This window comes from Pteronotus mesoamericanus, unplaced genomic scaffold, assembly GCF_021234165.1.
Source record: "Pteronotus mesoamericanus isolate MK-2021 breed Mesoamerican mustached bat unplaced genomic scaffold, CSHL_Meso_final contig_87, whole genome shotgun sequence".
NCBI lineage: Eukaryota > Metazoa > Chordata > Mammalia > Chiroptera > Mormoopidae > Pteronotus > Pteronotus mesoamericanus.
The window spans coordinates 360915-386329 of NW_026555273.1; the positions used below are offsets into that span (position 1 = coordinate 360915).

General features: G+C 60.5%; 2 gene segments (V, D, J or C); both read left to right on the plus strand.

Moving 5' to 3' along the window:
- Positions 1–1670, plus strand: part of LOC129080277 (immunoglobulin heavy variable 1-69-like) — a 30910-nt gene extending 29240 nt beyond the window's left edge. Inside the window, 1 exon segment of the V gene segment in view lies at positions 1549–1670. Coding sequence covers positions 1549–1670 — 122 coding nt within the window.
- Positions 1671–14929: 13259 nt separating this feature from the next.
- LOC129080278 (Ig mu chain C region membrane-bound form-like) lies at positions 14930–24160 on the plus strand. The segment is given in 8 exon segments: positions 14930–14969; positions 15705–15812; positions 19922–20239; positions 20320–20661; positions 20930–21247; positions 21369–21701; positions 23951–24066; positions 24152–24160. Coding segments are annotated over 8 exon segments (1584 nt in total).
- Positions 24161–25415: the final 1255 nt, after the last annotated feature.

Sequence of the window (25415 nt, forward strand, 5' to 3'; positions counted from 1 at the left end):
GAGGACCAGCCTGCAAGCAGACGTCCCACAGCCGTCCCCACAGGGGCTCTGTCGGGGGCGCGCCACGGCCTGAGGGGCCAGGCCCTGCCGCGGGCACAGCTAGGGATGCTGCTGTCCTCCTCCAGGTGCCATCCTCGGCCCATGGGCTGGGGCAGCCTGGGACACTGTCACCCTGTGGTCCTCTTGGCAGTGGCCCAGCTTTGCCCAGGGACCAGGACGGGCAGCGGTCCCACACCCATTAGCCAACCTGCAGTGGGTCCAGAATGTGCTGGGAAGTGGTGACGTGCCCTGCCCCAGCCAAGGGTGCCGCCGCCCGGGGGGACGGCACACGGACACCCAAGGCCAGAGGTTAAGACCACAGGCCCGAGGACATATTGGCTGATGACGTGTTCAGCTGAAGAAAAACCCAGCAGAGACACAGCCACGTACCACGGGTGCAGAATTGTCACCAAGCAGGAACTCTCCCCTAAGGTGCCCCATGTGCAGCGGTCACCGGTCCTGCGCCATCCTCCTTGCTGAGTCATACCTGGGGTCTCTCCAGAAGGAAGGGTTTCCGTCCACCCACCTGGGCCACTGGGTGCTGAGCTGCTCCCACCCCGCCCCCATCAGAGACGCCCCCTCACCTTGCTGTGCTCGGCTGCATAGGACCCTAATCTGCAAGCAGAACGCAAACCCAGGCCTGTTTCCTTTCCCCTGGGGGTCCCCCGGGGCTGAGGACACTCACCTGTGCCCCTCTTTCCCTGAGGTTCATGCAGAGGCCTGTTGCTGGGGACTGAATGTTGTGTGTCTGACTCACAAGTACCTGCCCTGTGCCCCTAGGAACACAGGGACAGCTGCCATTGTCTTTGTTGTCTGGAGGGGTGCTGGTGTGCCACTGGCCCTCCGTGTTGGCTGAAGTAAGTAATTAAATCCAATCAATGATTATGGGCATAGGGGCTCTGGGACTGATGGAAGATCCACCATGCCCATGCCCAGGGGCCTGCCTGTGAGCACCCTTGTCCCCACGCCCACCTGGGGTCCAACTTGCCCCAGGACAGGCCTCAGGAGGAACCTGGCTGCAGACCCGGGGCCGTGCTTCAGGGGGCTGTGTGCATCCAGGGCCTCACATCAGGGAGCGATGCTCAGGCCACGCTGGCCCTGACTTCCTGTTTGAATCAGTCGCACAGGGGCCTGCAGAGCCTGCTGAACCTGCTGACCAGGGAAATGCCTGGCTCCTTCCTCCCCTTCCCTTCCATGCTGGGTCCCCACGGGGTCAGCGTCTGGGAGGCCTGAGGGTGCACAGCAGTATCCACAGAGACAGGGAGTCATTGCCCTCATTGCTTTTTTTGTCCTCGGGTGTCCTGTCCCAGGTGCAGCTGCAGGGCAGGGCTCCAAGGCGGTGCAGCCCTGGCAGACCCTGTCCCTCCTGGTGCCATCTTGGGCACAGTGTCTCCAACAGCAGTGCTGCTTGCAACTGGCTCAGGCAGCCCCCAGGGAGAGGGCTCCCACGGCTGAGAGGGACATGCTCCAGATCCAAGTGGTAAAGCGATTACACACTGTCTCTTAAAGGTCAGTCCGTCATCAACCCAGACATGTCCAGGAACCAGGATTCCCTGCAGCTGAGCTCCATGAGCACCGAGGACACAGCCATGTATTACTGTGTGACAGACAGTGAGAAGATGTCAGCGTGAGCCCAGACACCAACCTCCCTGCAGGAGACAGGAGGGCTGGGCTGCAGGGGGCACCCAGGACACCAGGGGGCGCCCAGGGCCCAGAGAGCAGAGCATCCACCAGGAGCAGGAGCCGCTGAGGCTAAGCCCTGGGTCACCATGCAGTCTGGGGTTTCCTCTTCACCTGACATTGGCTCCAGTATCTTCTCCAGAGTCGGGATTGGGACACGGACAGGACAGACACCTCAGCAGCCAACGGCAGCTCCCAGGGCTTGCCTGCGCTCAGCTCACAGAGCGGTAGTCAATGCTGACGGGGAAGAAAGGCCCGATGGTGGGGGTGGTCACTGTCCCAGCACCCCGCACGCAGCGCCGGTGGCTGCGGCCCCTGGGGAAGCCCGGAGGGGCTCCCACCCTCAGTAGCTTCTGACATGGAGTCTGATGATGTCCACACACCAGGGATCAGATGGAGCTCAGTTCTGACGTGATCGAAGTCTCAGGAGGGCCGGGCAGGCCTGTCCAGCAGCAATGAGGTGGCTTCTGAGAGCTGGCCCAGGAGCTTTTCTCAGGATTTGCTGTGGCCAGAGGGTGAGGGCCAATGAGGGTCTCGTATTGGGCAGGGACTGGGTTGGTTGACTCTCCCGCCAGGGGCAAAGGAGCGATCACCCAGGATTTCTTATCAGTGGGTCCCGATGAGGGAAGATGGGGAAGCAGGGGGTGAGGCTTGAACACTCCCAGACGTCCAGCATCAAAACCTGAGCTCAGACTCCAGAGCCCACCCAACAATTGTAATGAGAAGGGAGAGGGGGTAGGCATGCCCTGGGGGCTCAGCCACCCAGGATTGTGAGCTCGCTGGTAAGGACACACCAGGGACTAGACAGGGGACTTGGTGGGACCCTCCGAGTGGTAGTTTGCACTGTCTGAGATTTTTCTCATTGTATCAGAGGTCGAGGGTCAGCGGCCTCCTTCCATGGAGCGTAGCTTCTGGAGGGTCCAAGATTCCTGAGTTAGGCTTCCTGCACTGGAGCCGTCCTCAAAGGTGTGGAGTCCGCATTTTCTCCGTGAGCTGTGAGGGGTGACCCCACAGTCTGCTCTGGAGTTTGACTGCGACCTGTGTTGTCGACACACACGTTAGGGTCTCATCTGCGAGGTTCATCAGCCGTTTCCCCTGATTCCTCATTCAGCAGATAAATCTCCTAGAGTAAGGCCCTGGAGACGCTGTTGAGGCCGATGTGGGGGAAGGCCATCTGAGTCTGCTGAGAGGGCAGGATACGTGGGTCACATGAGAGTCCATTTATGGGTCTATTTGACTGACAGTGGGTGCCCCCACATTTGTTCAAACAGTACCTGGGTGTTTCTGTGAGATATCTTACATCAGTGGACTGGGCAGACGCCCTTCCTAACGTGGGGGCCCCGCCCGACCACTGAAGGCCAGCAGAGGGAAACCCTATTGAGTGGGTCAGAGCTTTGGGACCTTATGACAACCAACCAACCACAGGGACACCATGCCCAGAAGCCACTGAGGGGTCGAAAGAGAATCAGACTATGTTCCAGGCCTGGAGCCCCAAGGGTTCAGGAGGAAGCCTGTCCTGAGAAAGGCAGGGCCCTCTGCTGCCACAGCCTCGGGCACCCAGGTGGGCGGAGCACGACGCTGGATGAGGCAGCCAGGACGGAAGGCACCGGGGTTTCCCCTGCCCCGGGCCTCCCTGCACCTGCACCGCCTCCCCTGCGCATGCTCCACATCCTGCTGGAGCAGATAGGATGAAGTTGTATCAGGGGACAGGTTGGCCCCAGAGAGGGGATCCCCAAGGTCTCCGTCACTGTAATGGCCCAACCCCAGGCAGGCTCAGAGAAGACAGCAACCACAGTGGGATGGTACAGATGTGGCCAGGGAGGGGCTGGAGGCAGGGTCAGAGGCCGGCACCCAGGTGGGGCGAGGCTGTGCTGCCCTTCCAGACATCCTGTGGGACAGCAAGCATAATTTGGACCCTAGAATCCCAGGATCAGGGACAGTGGGAGCCAATGCCCTGGCAGGGGTCACCCGCTGGCCACTGGAAGGCCAAAGGCCTACAGTGCCCCTACACAGGTTGGGGCAAGTTATCAACCCAGAAGGCTGTCACCATAGGTTTGGGCTCCAAAGTGGGGACAGGCAGCAGGCCAAGGTGGCTGTGCCCTGCCAAGGAGCCTCAGGACAGCCGGGCATGGCCCCATTCACCAGCTGGACAGGGCCCCAGCCCTGAGCCCGCCCACAGCCTCCCTGGGGCTCCGCCTCCCTCCATGGGTCAGCCCTGAAGCCCAGGCTCCCTGAGGCCCGGCCCCATTGTAGGGGATGTGGGGTGGGGCTGTCACTGTGCAACCCTCTACGAGATTATTGCTGATGCAGCTCACATCCGCCATGTCACAGCACCCATCAAACACCCTGCTGGGAACCCAGGCCGTGCCCTGCCCCCGCCCCTGGATTTTGAACGGGGCCCCAGCACCAGGGGTATGGTGGCACTACAGGGGTGCGGCCCACAGCACAGACCCCCAGGGCGGCAGGCGCAGGGAAGGCACGGCCCCCACGGCGTCCCCGCCCAGGGACCTGCCCTGCCGACTCCATGGGACCGTGACCCCGATGTGCGCCCCGTGCAGGCAGGCCCACCAGACTCTGGGGCCAGGGGCCTCCGCAGGGAAGGGCCCTCCCACCACATGAGGAGCTTTTTGCCACACACCCTCCCACCTTGCTACCCTCGTTACTATAGCTACTACAGTGACAGACCTGGTGCCCTAAACCCAGCCATACCTCTGGGCCCTCATGCCCTAAGGGGCTGCTCCCCGGGTGGTCTGCCCCCCTGGGCCCTCAGGGCCACTTCCAGCCAGCCCGGCAGCCAGGGCCTGGTGGGCTCCGAGGCGCCTCACTGACCCCGCACGCTCTGAGGGTGCCTGAGCCCAGCGAGCACCAGTGGGAGCCACGCCGTCCGAGGTGCCCCGGGGCCAGCAGCCCGAGGTGAGGCTCCCCGCAGGCAGGACCTCAGTCAGCACAGCAGACAGCCTCAGGGGGGCTGACAGGAGAGAGCCCAGCTGGAGCTTGACTGTGGGACCCATGGACCAGCCGGGCAGGGTAGGGTGTATGGGGCTGGGAGCGTCTCCAACCCACTGCCCGTGGATCCCAAAGCCGGGGTGTCCTGGCTGCACCTGGGGTGTTGCAGGAGCCTCTCCTGTGGAGCAGGGCTGTGCACGCTCTTGGCCGCCATGCATCTCATGCACCAATGAAAACTGGGCCACAGTGAGGGGAAGCCCCTCAGAGGAGCTGCCCTCCACAATCCAGAAGCACAGGGCCTGCTCCCCTGATCGGGCTGGGCTGCCCGGTTCCTAGGGGAGGGTGCTGCCCAGGGCCTCCCCCCGTCCTCAGCCCCAGGGTCGCCCCAGCCCCCACTCTGGCTGCACACCCCTACGCTCTCGGACCCTGTCCACCTCCAGGCTTCCGGGCCAGGGCTGCCCCACCGGGTGGACCTTCCCGGGAGGGCAGCTTCAGGTATTAGAGATTGTGACCCAGGGTTTGTCAGCAGGCCCAGTCCGGCCTCTGTCACTGTGGGTGACTGGAGGAGCTCCCACAGTGACTTGGCCCAGGCTCAGAACCCGCTGCCGCCATCTGGCCACCTTGTCCTGCTCAGGCCTGGGCCTGTCCCCTCCTGCCGCCCTCCCAAGAGGCTGGTGACCTCACAGTCAGCTCCTGAGCAGACAGAGGGACACTGCGGGCAGAGAGCCACCCACCACCTGGCCGGTGTCCAGTGCAGCATCCAGGGCAGTGCTGACGAGCCTCCAGCCCTGACAGGTGTCCACCACTCCCGCCCAGAGCTGGCTCTTCTCCCTCCCCAGGGTCCCAGTCCCTGCCTCCTCCCCGCACCGGCTCACCCCTCCTCTTTCCACGGGAAAGGGAGTGTGAAGGAGATCTGGAGCTGAGCTGGCGCCCCAAGAGCTCCATGACCCCACCCACTTCTCAAGCAACCTCAGGGCTCTGTTCTGTCACCTAAGTCCCTGCTCCCCTGGCCCAGGTCCCCGCGCCGCAGGGCCAGTGCAGACAGTGTTGCTGGGTGCAGGGCAGGGGCTGGAGCAGCTGTGGAGATGCGGGGGAGCTCAGGTGACGATCCCCCATGCCCACCCCGCCCCGGTGGAGGGGAGATTCTGCATGAGACCCTCTCAAGGTGGGAACACCCCCACCGTGGCTCAGGCCAGACCCAAAATCTTCTCTGTGAGCCTCTGCTCCTCTGCCCTCAGGAATACCCCTCCAGCAGCCCCCCCACCCTGTGATGCAAGGACACCAGCCCAGGGCTCAGGCTGCTGCCCCCACCCGGGGTGTCTCTGCCTCAGAACCCACGAACCACAGGCTCTGAGGCAGAGAAGCCCCAGATGGACTTCCAGCCTCACACACTGGGACCTGGGACCACCAGGCCTCAGGAGACAAATCCAGCAAGGAAGGACCACGCCCCTCCTTCAAGGCCAAAGAGCACAGAGTGAGGTGCTGAGCCCCGAATAGGCCAGGGGTTTCTGGTCCTGCCTGTGATACTGTGATACAGTGGAGGCTGATACCGCGGTGACACCCTCCCGGCCAGAAACCCTCGCTGGAGAAAGCCGCTGAGCCCGCACCCCGGGGTCTGAGGTGCAGCACCGCCCTCCCGCCGGGCACAGGCCCCACACCCTCACCTTACGCCCTGGGAGGGCCACAGCCTGAGGAGGGGTCCTGGGCCAGCACATGGCCGCTGGGGCCCGGAGGGGCCCCACCCTTCCCAGACCCCAGACGGCGGAGGTGGGGCTCAGGCTGCCTGCAGCTCCCAGGGCCCCAGGCTGCTCCTCAGACCCGCCCTGGCGCCCCGAGCCCAGGCCTGCGGGCTCAGCCCTCGCCACAGGAAGCCCACCCCCACCGCAGGGGCCCTGAGCCCACCAACTGAAGGGTTCTGAGCAGAGGCAAGTCACAGGGGGCTCAGCGGGGACCCCCACCCTGAGAGAGTCTGTGGCTGCCCCCGTCCCCATGCCCTCCAGGGACCCAGCCCTGGGGCCGGAGGGCAGAGCGCGGAGCCCGGCTCCTGGCCAGGGGCTGTCACAGGCTCCACAGGCAGCCCCAGTCGCACTCCATGGCGACGGTGGGGGCTGGGCGGGTCAGGGGAGGGCTGAGTCCTGTCCTCACCCCTGGCAGGGCTGCAGGAACACTGCCCAGAGCTGACCTTGGGGGGGAGCATCCCCAGGGCCAGAGGCCAGCAGACATGACCCCTCACCTACGCCACCATGCAGAGCCCCTCCAGGCCCCGCGTAACCCAGCACCACAGACCCCTGAGCTGCGTCCTTCCCGGGGCTGGCTGGGCGGGAGCTGACAGCCTGCTCCCTGGGTCTTGGCTCTGTCAGAAAGCCCAGCGGGGCAGCCAGCACACAAGGTGACTGTGGTCAGCAGAACCCACTGCCCTCCTCTCGTCCACCCTGGCGGGGAGTCCTCCATGGAGCCCGGGAGATACAGACCCTCCCGAGCCCTCACAGGGCCACTGCCGCAGCCCTGGGAACTCCGCACACTGGCCGCAGGTGCCCCAGTCCAGAGCTGAGCCCAAAAAGCCTGTGTCTGCTCCCTTCCACAGGTGGGCCTCCTAGGAATGGCCTGCCCCTAGGAGGTCCGGAGCCCCAGGCAGGGAGGGAGTGGAGGGCCGCACTCACGGGGGCCCCTTTCTGGCCAAAGCCACCTGTGCCCAGGTCCCAGTGGGCCAGCGCTGGCCATTTGCAGAGCAGGGTCCTGAAGGACAGAGGAGCCCCTTCTACCTCCCAGGCAGCCTGCTCTCCAGCAGCATCCGGACACTGAGGGGGCCTGGCTGCCCAGCCTGCAGGAAGCAGGTAAGCCCCAGGGCAGCTCCAGGATACAAACTGCTCACCCGGGGAGCCCCTTCCTGCCCAACGGCCCACCCCTCCCCCCACATGGCCCAGGAGGTTTTCCAGCCCTTTTAACACAAAGCTGGGGTTGCCCTGCTTGGATGTCTCTGCAGTTTGCCTCTTCTGCTCAACACCTTATTTCTTTATCCACTGCCAAGGCCACCGCGCTTCATCCACCCGCTCACTGACTCATCAGGGGCCTGCGCCGGGGCCTGCGGTGACCACATGAGGGGAAGTGCAGGGCAGGGCATGGAGGATGTGTCACTCGGCCCAATCCAGCCTGGGGCCAGTCAGGGTGACTCCCTGGAGGAGGCAGCACTTTTAGCTGCAGTTGGAAAGGAGCGTCCAAGGCTTGGTGAAGCTCTGGGTCCCTGGAGACCTGCTCGGGGACACAGCACCAGCTGGAGTCACAATCCCAGATGCAGGGGCAAAAGGCGTGAACAGGGACCCCGGGGCGCAGGGCACCTGCACAGAGCAGCACCCCCTCTGGGCCAGGCCCCCATCCTGGGCCTCAGGACCCTGTGCTCAGCCAGGAAGAGCCCCCAGCAAAGCAGGGGCTCTGCAGACACAAACGGGGCACTGAGACCTCCCTCGGGTCCCTAAGGCAGCCTCGTCAGGCTTCAACGCGCACGATGTCCCAGGGGAATCTTCTTCAGAGTCAGACACAGCGGTTCTGGGGGCGGTTCAGGCAATGCGGACACCACGGGTCCTGGGAGCAGGAGGGGGACGCGTGGGACCCCAGAGACCCCCTCGATCAGCCCCAGCTCAGCCCCAGATGGACCTGGACAGGGACACCCTGCCTGCCAGGACCAGCTGCTCTGCGGGGAAAACTCCCCGCCCCTCCCCCAGCCGTCCACCAGGCCCCAGCACTGCCTGGCCCACGTGTCCCTTGCAGCGACCCCCACACCCGCCCCGAGGGGCCTGGGCAGACTCTCTGCTGCCCCTTCCTTCTGTGCAGGAGCTCAGCTGCCGTGGGAGCCTGGTCCCAGAGTGACTCGCACACTCACACTCACACTCACACTCAACACACCCACCCCATGAGCTCCTGCCCTCCCCCGGGCCCACCCCTCGTCCGTGGAAGGTCCACCCTCTCCCTGATGCCTGCCGCCTGTGTGGACACCCTCGAGTCTTTGATCCTGGCCCACAGGACCGCCCTTCCCTCCCTCTGGCCACCTCTCCCAGGCCAACGTCTGGGCTCCTCAGCACCCACTGCTCCCTCCAGAATCGCCCACCCTCCCCTCCCCCCGGCTCATTCTCTGCAGCACCCGCGACCCTCGACCTGCACCTCTGCCCCCCTCCAACCCACCCCCACGTCCTAACTTCTCTCCCTGCTTCCCCTTTACTCCCTGTCCCCTCCCCATGGCCTGCCACTCTCCTCCTAGACCGAAAGGTCAACCCAACTCTGCGCACCCAGGCCTGGCGCCATTTTAAACCAGCAGCCACAGGCTGAGTGGGCTGTGGACCCAGCCCACTGTTACAGCTGCCACTCCACCGTCCCTGGGGCAGGGCATCAGAGCCCCCCCAGCACTCCCTGTGCCCTCATCCTTCCCACACAGCGAAGGGTGGACACGTGGCCGGTGTCTGCCCACTGAGAGGTCAGTGGGGTCGGCAGGTGGGACGTCCCAAGTGTAGTTTGCCGTTTTCCCATTCTGGGATGTGCATGCAATGTCTGGAGGTGAGCAGCCCCTTTGCCCACCTATGAAGGACACTGACCAAAAACACAGAGGGGCCCTTCTGTGTCCATCACTGGCCTGTCCCAGGGAGGGGCAGCCAGGAATCCAGAATCAACATTCCCAGACACTGCACAAAACAATGTTCTAGAAATTTCTTTAAATTCCCAGAGAAAACGACCAGAGCAGTCAATAACAAGAGTATTTTATTAGCATCATTGGACTTCAAAACATGCAGATGGGCACCTAAACAAGGAATTCAGCTCACTTATGAGACAGGGACAGATATGTCCTGATTTCTCAAAAACAAAAAAAGTTTGACAATGTCTATAAAACACTGTTGGAGACAACACGTGATCCAAGAACTTTATGACCAACAGAATGAGTGTTCATATATATATTGTTCACACGCACAAACGTGGAGGCTTGACCCCTTGTATCCTTCTTTACTGAGTAAATTCATGTACATTTATATATTAATATTTAATTATAATAAAATATTTTATCATTTGATAAATGATAATATCATTTGGTAGTCTATATTATACATATTGAATACATGTGCATATTTGTACATGTTTATGTATACACACATTCAATACTTACAATATGGACTATTGAAAATAAAATTATGTCCTCTAATAATGGTAAACTTTATCCAACCCAGACAGAAATGGAAAGACTCCAACACAAAGGACACACCACTTAGAGTACAACTTAGAGCCCACGCTGTGGAGCGTGTGTGGCGCAGGCAGACGTGAGCCTGCAGCCTGTGGGGCAGCCCGTGGTGCGCCTGAGGCCCGCTGCCGACTCTCCAGGTGACCTTTGTCAACCCTGAGAAAAAAGATACCTACAAAGAGTTCCTGGTGGATAACTGGGCTCAAAGTTTTAAAAGCAGAGCATAGCAGCCATTTCTACACGGGGACCTGTCTTTCCCCATCCCACTGGAGCTGTGCATCTCTGTACCCATCAACATCTTCACCAGCCAATCAAAACAGCTCCATTCTGACCAGTCAAGTCTGTGCCTTTGGACCAATCAAACTGTAAGGATTTGGAGTCCTCATTTGCATGAGAATGGACCCAGCTGTGCTGTATCCCAGGGGACCTGTTTTGCACTGAATAAAGTTTGCTTCTTCCCCACACCTCAAATGGGGGGTTCCTGTTGGCGCTGTGTTGGTGCCAATGACCATCATTGGTTGACTGTGCTGGGTTGAGGAGGAGCATTGCAATCTCTAGGTGTGGTGACCTTGAGATAAAGCAGAGGGGTGTAGCTGAAACAGCAACAGAGGAAGGCAAATGAAATGCTAAAAAATAATGATGATTGAACCCAAGGCTGGCGGGAAAGCATGAAGACAGGAGTGAATGCAGGGGGCAGTTTGATCAAGGACTGTCAATCATGGTTCGCAGCTCAGGGGACCGACACTGCTGTCCCTGGGGTCATTCCATCTGAGCCTGAAGGAGCAGTGGGGCATCCCTGGAAACAAGACAAGACAGGCCACTAAGGGCCTGTGGCCAGACTGTCCCTGGGGCCACACCTGGAGGGAGTGAGGCCAAAGTGCCAATGCTGGACGGACCCCCCAGTGCTGTCCCAGCTTCGGGGTCCCCACACTTAGCTGTCATTGTAGGTGACTGCCCCCAGGATGAGCGGCCCACACAGGTCACTGCTGGGGTGCAAAGCAGACAGAGAAGGTGAGAAAGTAAGCTGAGCTGCAGGCACACGTGGGTGTGGTGGAAGTTTCTAGCGTCCCCCGTGTCTGCCTCCTCCTGCCCCAGCCCACCTCCCCTCCCCACACAGCAGTTTCCCCACCATTGCTCCAGAATTTGTGCAAAAGCAATAGGCAGAATTTTTAAAATATTTTTATTTATTTATTTAATTTTAGACAGAGGGGTAGGGAGGGAGAAAGAGAGGCAGAGAAACATCAATGTGTGGTTGCTTCTTGTGCACCCCCTACTGGGGACCTGGCCCACAACCCAGGCATGTGCCCTGACTCGGAATCGAACCAGCGACCCTTTGGTTTGCAGGTCAGCACTCAGTCCATTGAGCCACACCAGCTAGGACAATTTTTTTTAATCCTCATCTGAGGGTACATTTATTGATTTTAGAGAGAAAGAGAAACATCAACATAAGAGAAAAACGTTGATCTTTTGCCTCCCCTACGTGCCCTGAGCAGGGATCAAACCCACAACCTAGGTATGTGCTCTGATTGGGGATCACACCTGCAACCTCCTTGGTGTATGAGACAACACTCCAACCAACTGAGCCAACCGGCCAGGGTGCAACAAACAGAATTTTTTTTAATGGCAACTTCAATTTTTAATGAAACTAAGAAAATAGGTACAACCCCCGAAATGTAAGTCAAGATGCCACAAACCGCTGACATCGGGCAGAGGCCACAGGGAGGAAGTGAGAGATGAAGGAGAGACAGCGGCGGGAAGCCCCAGTGGCGGCAAACACACACCTCCTGAGCATGAGAACCTGTCCTTCGAGCTCTGGGGTTCCAGCCCCATTCCCACTGGGCTCTGCAGAGAGGAGGGTCGCTGTGAAGCAGGTGGCGCTGGGCCAGGAAGACAGCCCAGGCACCATGGTGCTGGAAGCTCTTTGCCTCATGGCCGCAGAGAACGACAGAACCTGCGGGTTAGGAGGCTCCAAGGCCACGCTCCTCCATCCTGAGGAAGCACCCAGAACAGCAGGTCCAGAGTTTGATTCATGAAGTAATGAGTTATAAATTTGAACTGGAACAGTACTGATTTAAAAATAATAGAACAACAACAAAATGTACAGACAGACAAAGACTGCTCACCAGAAAATTGTTGCCAAAGGATAAGGTGACAGTTCCAGCCAAAAATCCTTCATGAATAATATCCAAACACAAGTAATAGACGAGAGCAAGCGCTAACGGGGGATAGGGCCGGGTCTGGACCAGGTAACAGAAGAATCCTTTTGAAAATCCAGACCTTCAGGAAGGCAAGTTGACAGAGCCCAATAAAACGGAGACAGCGCAGAACAGTCAGGGACCTGGGGACAGAAGCAATGAGCGGTGTGGAGCAAGGATTGGGAGGAGAGACAGTAAACGGGGTGCAGACACTGAAGCCCGACTGCAGGGTCCTGGATCTGCCGTGCTCCGAGCAGATGAGCAGATGCAGCCCAGCCACCGTACCACCCGTAGGCTAATCGAGGGAGGTGGGGGACCGTGGTGGCCCACACGCCATCGTCTACAGAGTGGGGTTCAAAGTCCAGGAGCTGAGGGGGCCTGTTTCCCGCTCTGCCCATCCCCAGACTTCATGCACAGAATATCCACCTTATCCAACACTGTGGGTGACCGGCGGCCCTTTGGAGCCGTCCGAGAATCCCGAGGGCACTTGCTCTGCGTCCTCCGGCACCACCAGCCTGAAGTTCCCAGGGGCAGGAGTCTGTGGGAAGGCATAGAGGTGGCCAAGACCCTCAAAGCCGTAAGTCGAGACAGCCCTGTGGAAGAAGGCTAGAAAGCTGCCTCGGAGACACAAGAGGCTTGGCCAGGCTGCTGAACGCGTGCAGGTGTGCGACAGGCGAGCGTGGGCCTCCTCCTGTCCTGACGCCTCCCTCCCCCGCCCCGGCTGTGCACCTGCCCCGCCCCTCCCTGGGTCCTGTTGGTTGAGCACTGACCTTAGAGCACAGTGGTTCAGCCCTCAGCTTGGCTCCAAGTCCTGCCCAGAAGAGCCAAACCAGGAGACACCTTCCCAGTCACCTGCTCTGGAGAAGGTAGGGTGCACATGAAGCAACAGCCGTGAGCAGAGGCCCGAAGGCTGGCTCAGCATAGATGGCGGGCTCGACACAGGCCACCCCACTGCACCCTTCCAGCTGCCATGCCTGGCACCCGCTGGGCACACACTGTAACACTATGCTCTTCCCCTGACACATGCCTGTGACAGGCGGGGACAGGGGCGGCCTCCCAGACTGTGGGTGGGGCACCACAGAAGGAGCCCGGGCTGTGTATGAGCACAGCCAGCCGCGTGGTCTGCAGGCCCTGGGCCCGCCCCGGCTGCCCTGGCCCCAGCGACACACCGCACTGCCGGGCAGCGCAGGCAGGCAGGAGCTTCCTCAGGGAGCCTCAGAGAGCTCGGCCGAGGCCAGCTCCCGTCACCTACGCAGTCTGCAAGAACGGAGCCGGGTCCTCTGCAGGCCGCACGGTGCCCGCAGCTGCTGTCCTGGGCCAGGATGAGGAGGCAGGGCTGGGGCTGGAGATGGGGGCCGGGACTGGGGGTGAGAATTAGGGGCTGGGCTGGGGGCCTGGGCTGGGACTGAAGATGGGGACTGGGGGCTGGGGATGAGCTGGCAGAAAGGGGCTGGCAGGGCACAGGGGGCACCTTCCCGCCCCCAGCCAGGAGCCAGAGGCCTGGAGATCCAAAGCAGGTGCTTCCTGTGGGGGCTGGGGCAGCCCCCAGCCCTGTTCTCTGAAAGGCAGACAGGAGGCCCCAGAGCAGAGGCCGCAGCAGGAAGAGCCTCCAGAGAGGGGCTGGGAGATTGAGGAAGCCCTGCTGTGGGCTGTGAGCACCGCCCCGCCCCCGCATGAGCCCTGCAGGCAGGCTGGGACACCAACGCTCCCCCAGAGCCCAGGAGCCCAGCCTAGGAGGAGAGGGCTGGCCGGACCCTCCCCCATCACCAGCCAGGGCAAAGGAGGAGAGGGGCCATGTGGCCCTAACAGACACCTCAGCCTTCTCTCCCCTGCCCCTGGCTGTGCCCCTCGCTGCGCTGGGTCTGCACCCCACTCCCGTCTCTCCAAGACCCAGGGATGCCACCTGGGAGTGCTGCCCGAGACCCTGTCCCCTCCCCTGGGGGAGCCCCTGTGGCCTTGCGCACCGTCCCCAGGGGCTCCTGACCCGCATTCAGCACCCTGGCCTCCTGCCCTTCACACCCCAACCGTCCACACTGCACCAGATGGAACCTTCTAGAGCAAGCCCCCCACATGCTCAGCTTCTTCGCTGGGCACTCAGGGCAACTTTCAATGCAGCCACCTCAAACCCCCTGGGTCCCCCGGGCACAGGCCAGCCTCCGGGTCTCCCCTCGGCCCTCCCAGTGCCTGGAGTCAGGCAGGTGCACACGCACGTACTCATGCACACATGCCGCGTGCACACGCACAGGCTCACACACGTGCACTCACATCGGCACACCCACCCTCACACAGGCTTCTCACACGCCGGCACTCACCCTGCCCCAGCCAGCTCTCAGGGCACCCTCCCACCCTACCAGTCCTTGGGGCCTGCAGCTGCCTCCGTAGGCTCCGCCCTCAGCAGCGGCCGCCCCCAGGCACACCTGCCAGGCTGACACCCAGGCTGAGGGAGCCTGTGTGCGCTGACCTCCCCAAGCACCCACGCCTGGTGCCCCTCTGAACCCTGGCCCCCAGTACTAGGCCTGACAGGTGGGGATGCAGACCTCCCTCCTCGTCTCCGTGGCCCCCGAGTCAGGGAGAGCAGCCCAACAGGCGTGGGGGAAAGGGACCCTCTCCCTTAGACTGTTTGCCCCTCCCCCTGCACTGTGCTCCTGAGACCCCTCTCCGGGAACCAGCAGCCCCAGGGGACCCGGAGGGAACCCACCCCTGTGGAGACCCAGGGGCCCGGCAGTCACCCCAGGAGACCACACCTGCAGGAGCAATGAGCAGGCAGAGTTAACAATATGGGACCAGAGAGAGAAAGCAGCCTCTCGGGCGGAGCCCCTGACAGACCCAGGGGGCTGCGCTACGGGCTGCCATGGACTCGGGGTTCCACCGCCCCCCCTACACCCTGGCTGGTGGGCTTTCTCCAGCTGAGAGCAACTCAAATGTGGGGGCAGGGCAGGGGTTCGAGAGGGCCTCAGACCCGGTGTTGGATCTGCTCTCATTTCTAAAGAAAAGGGAAACGGCAGCCCCGGGTGCTGGGGCCTCCCCTGCTCTGTGCTGCCGCCCGCCTGGCCCTCAGCAGGGCATCCGCCTCCGCCCCCCGGGCCCCCACTCCAGCCTCGGGGTTTTGGCTGAGCCTGGAACCACAGTGGTAACTGGGAGCACAGTGACTGACAACTCTACAAAAACCTCACCAGCGTCCCCAGGGCGGCTGGGCCGTCCTCCAGGGCTCAGTGCCACATGCACGAGGGGCCTGGGGAGGAGCCCACAGTGGGAATGGGGATGCCCTCCAGGCCAAGGGACGGGGGCTGGGGCGTGGGGGGCAGGGTGAGCAGGGAAACGTGGCCTGTGGGACCAAAGCAAGCCAGGTGTCAGGAAGGATGCCCAGACCCAGACCTGGGGGCTGAGGCGGGGAGGGCGCCTGCCTGGGACACCGGTGCACACACACATACTCATACACACGCACACGCCCAGGAGGAGAGCAAGCTGTGCGGCTCCCGGGCTCCCCGGGGACCCTGGCTGCAGGGGTGCCTGAGGCCTTGGCTCGGTGCCCACTCACGGTGGCTCTGCTCACTTCCTGCACTGGGGCCTGGGCGCCCCGGTCACCGTCTCCCCCGGTAATGACGCCCCTGCCCGCCTGCCCCTAGGTCCATGTGGCTGTGGGCAGGTTTATGTCTGGGGGGGACCAGGGACTGTGTCCCTGTGCAATACTTTAGATCCCTGGGGCCAGGGGACCCTGGTCACCGTCTCCTCAGGTGAGTCCTCACTCCACACCCACTGGAACTGCTCTGGGGGAGACTGGGGTGTTGGGGCCTGGGTTTCTCAGAGACACAGGGGCATTTTGGAGGCCAGGAAAGAGAGCCAGGGAGAGAGCCCCTAAGTGGGGGCTGGAGCACCCCCCCGAGGGCGCTGTGTGTAGGGACTGACCGGGCAGCGCGGCTGCCCTGCCCTCAGCTCCGTGGGCTCTGCTGCACCCACTGTGTGGGTTGGGTGGCCGCCTGTGTCGCTTGGACTTCTGAGTTCCAGTGAGGGGCTGTCGGCTCACGGTCAGGGGCTCAGGCGGCCGGCGGTCTGGCTCCTGTGGGTCAGGGTAGGGGAGCAGCTGGTGGAAGGGCCCAGGACCCTCAGATCACAGTGACTTGGACGGTTGGCTTCCATGTGGCACCTGGAGACAGTGCCAGTCTCCGGGTGGCCTCGGGGGAAGCCGGGCCAGCCCCGTGGTTTCTGTGGGGTGAGGATGGAGTTTGCACCGCTGCGACTGCTATGGAATGGGATACTGCGGCCAGGGGACTCTGGTCACCGTCTCGTCGGGTAAGAATGGCCTTCTCAGGCCTTCATTTTCTGCTCCTCTCTGTGCGTTTTTCTGGACATCAGCGGTTGGTCCTTGGGACATGTGGCCTTGGGAACCTGGGCAGGCTGGCCGGAGGGACCAGGGGCCAGGGCTCAGGGACTTCAGAGCCTCTTGATTTTCTGATGCTTTTTGGAAACTAGCTTAATGCTGGCATATCCAGGGAGTCATTGAGTCCCTGAAAGAGGGCCTGTCAGCCTGAAGGGCCACGCTGAGGGGAGACGCCGGAGCCGGGGCTGAGGGCCGGTGGGGCTGCGGCCGGACAGTCTCGCCGTCAGAACTGGGAGTTGGTGAGGAGGGTGCCTGGCACTGGCGGTTGTGAACCAGGCACGGCAGAGTGCTCAGGGAGACACTGTCCTCAGATTTGGGGGTGAAATTCTGAGCTAGACTGGATTTTTTCCAAGTCCATTACCTTTATGTGATTTAATTTAAAAATCGTTCGATTGTATTTAGCCTTCTTTATTGGTTAGGAAGAGCACCATCTGGTGAGAAGGGATGCACGGCCCTGGTCTTGGGGACAGCGGGTGCCCAGCCTCGGGGGCGAGAAGCGGCCGAGGCCAGAGAGCGCAGCCCAGGGAGGCAGCTTCCAAGAGAGAGCGGTTTGCTCTCTTAGGAGGCTTACCTGACAGGCCAACTTGGAAGTGGCCCCTTTGGAAAGTAATTAAGAAAATTGTGACTTTAAAATGTGAGAGTTTTCAAGGGTAGGAAATTTTTAAATCTTATTATTTAATTAATCACATCTTTCTGGAGTTGATAGTGGTACAAATTTGGCCAAGAAATGGTAACTGGGAACCGTGAGCCTCCGTTCAGGGCTGACTTTTGACAATAAATAAATTAAGTTTATTTTTTAAATGAATTGGGGGACGTTCCGAGTGGACGGAGCCGAGCTAGCGAAGACGGCCCTGGGGCTGCGCACCTGCAGCCGGCGGCCGGAAGCGGGCGGACCCAGTCTATTTCAGGAAGCAAGAAAACAGGAGTGGCAAATTTATGGTTACTGGTTTTGGAGAAGTTGTTTCGGATGGTTTTGCCCACAAATCTGAAAGTGTTTCCTCTGAGCAAAACAGCACCTGAGCAACTTGAGTTCTAAATTAAGGTGCGGGTGCTGGCGGAAACTAGGAGGTTCTTTTTGAAACTATTTGGGTTTAATTTTTCAATCTTAACAACTTCTCATGTATATTCATTTTGAAATTAGAATGTTTACGAAATTAAACAGCCACAGGAGCCATTTATCAATGCATTCACATAACTTTTTTAATTATCCTTTCAAATGGCAATTAATCTCACACTGGTTCTCTGTCCCCAAAACACTTTTTACAGTGACTGCAGCTTGTTAAGTTAATCAATTTTCTCTTCTTGATGAAGAAACACTTTGATATTCTGATAAAGTTGCCTTTGTTTCAGTATTGTTTAAGAGCACTTTTCAAGTTTTCCTTTGAGAACAAATTTAAGTGAAATGTGTATAATTGTTCCGAATTATTTTGGTTAAGTGTGTTAGTCAGTGGATCAAGAGGAAGCCAGTCAGGAATTGAGTCAGAAAGGAGCCGGGCACGTCGCAAGGACACTTCCTGACTTGGACTTGCTCCGGTGGAGGGTCTGAGAGCGGCCCTGAGCCCCAACCTGGGGACACGTAGCCCTGGCTTCTGCTGCCAGCCCAGCCCACTCTCCCGAGTCCTATGAGTAGTGGATTTGGAGAAATTGTTGTGTGACAAGGACCTCCTGGACTTTCAAGTGACCGGGCAGCCATGGTAAGAGAGTGGGGGAACAGACAGATGGTCTGCCAGTTTTGCTTCCACCTGAAGGGGGATCTTGGGTGGCGGATGCTCCGTGAAGGCAGAGAGACTTGTTTGTGTGACCCCTTGTCTGGTCACTCACGTTTAACCTTCTCTAAAGGACACTCCAGGGAAAAGGGGCGAGTGCTGCCCCATTGTTACCAATTGTCCATGCTGTGACTCAGACAAGGCCACACTTGTGTAGTCTTTTCATAGGTTGTGAGCGCAGCTTTGGTTTTTTGGGTCATTATTGCATATGAGAAAATAACCCATGTCTTCTAAAGGGCTTTGTGCTAAGTAGCAGAATTATAAGTGGAGAATTCAGAAAAATGCATTTCCTGGCCATTTCTAGTGATGATGTTTCTCTCGAGGAATGTAGTTAAAGTCGAGGGCTGATTGGAGGGCAGGTGCCGGGAGGAGAAGCACCACGGGGACCGCCCCAGCCTCTCCTCCCCACACAGAAGCGGTGCTCCTCCCATACCCGTGGGATGTGCCAATGACTTAAAGTTGCCAGCGGGTATTTTAACCAGGTCCTTGAAGGAGGGCAGTGATTGGAACTGCTTGGGAGCCGCAAGCCATCTGGAGCTGGGGCCGGGCCTGGGAACTGGGCTACCCTGGGAAAGAACTGACCCTGACCCCAGCCCAGCTGTACAGCACTCCTGTGTGATACAGCTGCAGTGGAGGCAAGCAGATCTGTTGGCCAGACCCCTTCTGGACAGAAACATGGGCTTTCCAGGGCTGCCCTGGGTTGCAGCCCTGAGCTGAGCTGAATTAAACAAGTTTGAAATAAGCTCTGAGCAGAGCTGAACTGAGCTGCGCTGAAGTGAAGTGGGTGAGCTTAGCCCACTAAGCATTGAGCTGACCTGGGTATCGGACCTGAGCTGATCAGGGCTAGCTGTATTGAGCCAGGCTGGGTGAGCTGAGCTGGGCTGGGCCGGGTGGACTGAGAGGAGTTGAACTACGATGAGTTGGCCTGAGCTGTCCGAGTGGTGAGCTGGGCTGACCTCGGTGGGCTGAGTTGGGTGCAGCAGTGATGGACTGGGGGAGCTGGCTTCACTCGGATGACTTTGATGATTGCCTTGGCCTACGTTATCCCGGGTGGGCCCCTGGGTCTCACTGGGTTGAGCTGACCGTGCAGGACTATCCTGGCCGACGCTGGGCGGACCTCAGTGGCCTGGTGGTGCTCAGTGAATCTGTATTGATCTTACCCACCGTACACACAACATGCTTCGGACACACAGGGCTGGGCAGCAGTGCGGCTGAGTCAGGGCCGTGGAGGCTGGGCTGGTGGGGGCCGCTTTCCTCACGAGCAGTTGTCTGGGGCTCTCCCCGTGCTGGGGCTGAGCATGCCTGCTCCAGTGTTCAGAGGAACGGCAGAGCTGGCCCGGGCCTGGGCCATCCTGAGGCGGGAGCCAGGGTACAAGTGTCCTGAGTGCAGGGACAGCATTGCTGGGGGAGGGAGGGCCAGACCTGCCAGCTCCAGCCAGGAACACTCTTCACACCCATGCTCTGAGCTGAGCTGGCCCCTGGAGCAGGGTGGGGTGCGGGCGGCCTCCCCGCACCCTGCAGCCTGTGCCAGGACGCCCTCTGGTCTTGCCACAACCGCCCGCCACGCAGATGGCAAGGCTTTGGAGGCCTCGTGGTCTCAGCCTGGAGGGGCAGCTGCAGGCAATGGGCCTGGCCCCTGACCGGCCAAGCATGAAAAGTCACCTCACCTCCCTTCTCTTTTTCCCTCTTGGATCCTCAGAGAGCGCATCTTCCCCAAACCTCCTTCCCCTCGTGTCCTGTGAGAACTCCCTGTCCGATGACAGCCAGGTGACTGTGGGCTGCCTGGCCAAGGACTTCCTGCCCGACCAAGTCACCTTCTCCTGGAAGTATAAGAACACCAGTGCCATTGGCAGCCAGGCCGTCCACAACTTCCCATCGGTCCTGAGAGAGGGCAGGTACGCTGCCAGCTCCCAGCTGGTCCTGCCCTCTGCCGACATCGCCCAGGGCACAGGCGAGTTTGTGACATGCAATGTCAAATACTCCAACATTAACAAAAATGTGCCAGTGCCCATCCAAGGTGAGAGGGAACCTCTTCTCAGCTGGGCGGGTGAGGTGGGGCTGGGCCAGGCCAGGATGACACGTGTCTCCTCACCACAGGGTCCAGGGAACTGCTGCCCCCCAGCGTGAGCATCTTCATCCCTCCCCGCGATGCCTTCTCTGGCACCAGCCCCCGCAAGTCCAGGCTCATTTGCCAGGCCACGGGCTTCAGCCCCAAGAAGATCTCTGTGTCATGGCTGCGGGAGGGAAGGCCACTGGACTCTGACTTCACCACAGGCAACGTGGAGGTTGAGAACAAAGTGTCTAGACCTGTGACCTACAGGGTCAGCAGCACGCTGACCATCACCAAGAGCGACTGGCTCAGCCAGAGGGTGTACACCTGCCAAGTGGAGCACAATGACAAGAGCTTCCAGAAGAACGTGTCATCTGCGTGTAGCACTGGTGAGTGGTCCTGCCCCTGAGGGCGGCCCCCCAGCACAGAGACCCCCTCAACACATAGGCGTCCACTCAGGTCTGCAGACACTGCTGCCACTGAGACCAGCTGCTCCCTGAGCCTTGGCTTCCCGGAGAGGCCAAGGGCGGGGAGGGGGTTGTGCAGGGCAGCTTGAGGCCACCTGTCAGGAGGGCCCCCCGCACCCCTCCGGCAGGATCCCAGGACCCAGGAGAGGCTCAGCCAAGCTGGTCACTCAAACCCACTCTCCTCCCCCAGGGGGATCCATCGACATGAGAATCTTCACCATCCCCCCACCCTTCGCCAGCATCTTCCTCACCAAGATGGCGAAACTGTCCTGCCTGGTCACAGACCTGGCCACCTATGACAGCCTGACCATCTCCTGGACCCGCCAAAATGGCCAGGAGCTGAAAACCCACACCAACATCTCTGAGAGCCACCCCAATGCCACCTTCAGTGCTGTAGGGGAGGCCACCGTGTGCGTGGAGGAATGGGAGTCCGGAGAGAAGTTCACGTGCACAGTGACCCACACAGACCTGCCCTCCCCACTGAGGCAGACCATCTTCAGGCCCAAGGGTAGGCCCGGCCCCGCCCTTCCCACTGCCCCAGGTTCCCACAGCCCCATGTCTCTGCTCCCCCTGTTGTTGGGGGCAAATCCCACTGCCCCCTGAGCTCACCACTGCCTCTCCTCCCACAGAAGTCGCCAAGCACATGCCCTCTGTGTACGTGCTGCCGCCCACCAGGGAGCAGCTGAGCCTCCGGGAGTCAGCCTCTGTCACCTGCCTGGTGAAGGGCTTCTCGCCCCCAGACGTGTTTGTGCAGTGGATGCAGAGAGGGCAGCTCGTGCCCTCCGATATGTATGTGACCAGCGCCCCGCTGCCCGAGCCCCGGGCCCCAGGCCTGTACTTCGCCCACAGCATCCTGACCGTGACCGAGGAGGACTGGAGTGCAGGAGACACCTACACCTGCATCGTGGCCCATGAGGCCCTGCCCCACGCGGTGACCGAGAGGACCGTGGACAAGTCCACCGGTAAACCCACCCTGTACAACATGTCCCTGGTCATATCTGACATGGCCAGCACCTGCCACTGACCACCCGCTGCCCTTCCTGAGTGGTGCCCAGAGCCTCAGGCTGAACTGTCACTGTGTGTGTGTGTGTGTGTGTGTGTGTGTGTGTGTGTTTGTGTGTGTGCGTGCGCAAGCAAACTGACTGCCAAAGAGGTGGGGTGCCGCATTCTATAAAAATTAGAAATAAAAATTTCAATTCAAAAGATGTTGGTCCTGAGTCAGCAAAGCTCTTGCCTGCCAGGGCCACGGTTATGCTGCCCCCGCCCCGCAGACCACACTCCACCACTGCCCCACCCCTGCCTTACCCCTGCCTGCCGCCTGCCTCCAGGGGGCTGAGCCCCTTGCGGAGCACTCACTGCAGACAGAGCTCGTGCTCCCTGCCCTCCACTACTGCTGCAGCACACGGGGGCGGGGTATGCGGCACACATACACGTGCACACAGAGACACACGCACACATGCACAGATGTGGACACACAGACACATGCATGCACATACATGGACACATGCATAGATAAGGACACACACTATGGCACCCATGCACATGGACACGGGAGCCCATGCACAAGTGTGCACACACTTGGATATGGGCACGCATGCAGTGGACATGGGCACACAAACACCATATGCAAGGATATGGACACACTGACACATGGGTACACAGTCATGCACACATGCACACACACACATAGACATGTACACAGAGACATGCATGCAAATGGACACAGGTGCACGTGCAGAGTGCACACAGAGACACATGCCCAGATGTGAACACATGCACGCAGAAGCACACTTGCACATGGACACAGGCATGCAGACATGCACACAAATGGACATGGACAAAGACACATGCAGTGGGCATGGGCACACCAACACATGCACACAGACATACAAGGGCATGCACACTTGTACACATTGAACAGACATGTGCACACAGAGATGCACTCATACATGTACAGACACGTGAGCATATGCGGACACGTACACACAGGGGCACAAGCATACATGGATGCAGAGACACACATGCAGCCAACATGGGCACACGGGCAATTGTATACATGCACAGATTTGTGCAAAGACATGGATGCGTGTACACGGATGCACAGATATATGCTTGCTTATACACATTCACATACAGTCAGAAGCACACACATGTGCTTGTACACACGGGCAAGCCATGGACACACGGGTGCACGCTGACACATGTACACAGGTGTTTGTGCACACGGGCACACACAGGTGCACACACAGACACAGACACGCATATGTATGCCCAGGCTTTGTGTCCTGGTTGCTCGGTGCCTTTGCAGACACCCCTGTCTCTGCACCTGCTGCAGGGCTTCCTGCCCAAGCCTGCTTGTCCTCTGTCTCAGCTTGGAGGTGCATCCATGGCCCATCCAGCCAGGACTCTGACCAGGGCCACCCTCCCAGGCCCAGGGCAAAGGGCTCAGCTGGCCCCTCTGGCCGACTGCAGCTCCCCAGGGACACCTGGCCCCAGTAGCACAGGGGACAGATACGGTCTGCAGCCGGAAGGGAGAGGCGTGGGGGCCCGAGTGAGTCTCCATTCCCAGCTCATGGCACTGCCCCCTTTGGGCCACCTCCTAGACACCCCACATTTCTGGTCTTTGGGGGGCCTGGGCTCTAGGCACCTCTAAAGTCCTGTCTATGTTGGGGGTTCTGGACCGCACTGTTTGTGTCCCCCTGCCCATCCCAGCATCACTCACTCTGGGGCCTCAGGTGTCTGTCTGACCCCTAGTGGGGCGGGCCAGCCAGGGCCCTGCACAGCGTCTCCGCCATGCCCTCCTCTCCAAGGAGGGGAGAGAGTGAATCCCCCTGAGGGAGCATGGAGGGGTCACTCTGCCCGCAAGGCCACCCCCAACCGTAGGTGACAGGAGGCTCTACTGCCAGCCTCTCCAGCCCCAGTGGCCCTGGTGGTCCTGCCCCCACCTCTACCAGAGGCCACTGGGGTCCCCACCCCGACCCCAACCCTGCCGCACACACCCCCTGTGTCTGAGCTGCTCAGTCACTGTCCCTGCACCTTGGGTTCCCAGGACAGGAACCTCTGCCCAGACCCCCAGGCCATCAGAGGTCCCTCCCTCCTGTCCCCCACCCTGCCTGGCCCTCCTGGGGCAGCACCGCAGGGGCTGAGGACAGCAGCAGGGGGCTGGGCTGGGGGTGCGGGCAGAGCCTGATGCTGCATTGTGTCCCTGCAGAGGGGGAGGTGAGCGCCGAGGAGGAGGGCTTCGAGAACCTGAACACCACGGCCTCCACCTTCATCGTCCTCTTCCTGCTCAGCCTCTTCTACAGCACCACAGTCACCCTGTTCAAGGTAGGCGGGCGGGCAGGCTGGCAGCGGGCGCGGGGGCCCAGAGACGCCGTGGGGGAGCGCCTCATGCTGCCTCTGTCACCTGCAGGTGAAGTGACCCGCCAGACAGGACCGTGGACACCAGGGAGCCGGAACCAAAGGGGCGCCTGCGACCTTGAGCCCAGGGCCCTTAAATCTGCCCGTGCCACCCCCAGCTTCCAGCGCTACGGAGCGGCTTCTCGGCACAGGGCCCCATGCGGAGGGAGCGTGGGCCCGGGTGTTGCTTTGCAATGGATGCGCTTGTTGCCTTGGAATAAATATGTGCACAATTTATCTTGTGAAACTGCTTCCTCGTGGAGGGTTTTTTTTTCTCCCTAAACCACACTCCTGTGTGTTGTGTGAGCCTCCCCACAGGTGACCCCAATTCTGACAGGCGCTTGGGAAAGGGAGGTCCCCTCTGCACAGGCCAGGGCGGGGGCGGGCAGCCTGGGGAAGAGGACGGCCGAGCTGCGGGAATGCAGGCCCGGTCCCCCCAGCACGACCTCGGTGCAGCCGGGATCCGGCCTCCACGTCACCAGCAGGGCCTGTGCCGGGGACACTGCAGGAAGCGCCGCCACTGTTGTTGTTCCTGGTGAGCCTGGCCGTGTCAAGGGCCTGAACCCCCCACTCACAGAATGTATGGAGTGTGTCAGGGTGACACAGAGGGCAGAGAGTGACGGGTGACCAGTCAGGAACGTGCATGACAGGGAGGCAGGACAGCAGGGAAAGGCTCTGTCCACCATGTCACCTACAGAAAGGCGGGTGGCAGCTGGGCTCAGAAGCAATAGTAAGGTGTGAGGTGCCAGGAGGCGGAAGCCATGTGAAGGGGACATAGATGTGGAGGCACAAGTTGGGGCTCAGTGGGCTGGGGGCAGACGGCCAGCCAGCTGCGGGCCATGCAGAGCCCAGGACAGCTGTGGCAGCCAGGGTCTGGGCAGAGGCAGGTCCGGAGAAGGTGGAGAGGAGCTGGTAGGGCAGGGGCTCCTGGAGGTGATGAGGGCAGGAGTCGGCGGGCACCTGCAGAGCCAGGGTTCAGGAAGAGGCCACTTCAGGCGCAGAGGAGCCGCGCGGAGCTCGCAATGCCGGCCGTCACAGGGTGTCCGTGGCCTGGCTCTGAAGACGTGACCGACTGTCCAGAAGAGAATTGGAAAGGGACGTGGATCCCAAGGGGAATTGGTCCCCAGCCGTGGGCTCTGGGTGGACAGCTTCCAGGCTCCATCTCAGCCCCAGTTAAGTGTGTCCCCTCCTGGCCCAACCTCACAGGCTGGGGGGACTCAGGCAGGGCCCCTCAGGGCACAAGGCAATGCAGCACGGCCGAGGGCTCTTGTGCAGGC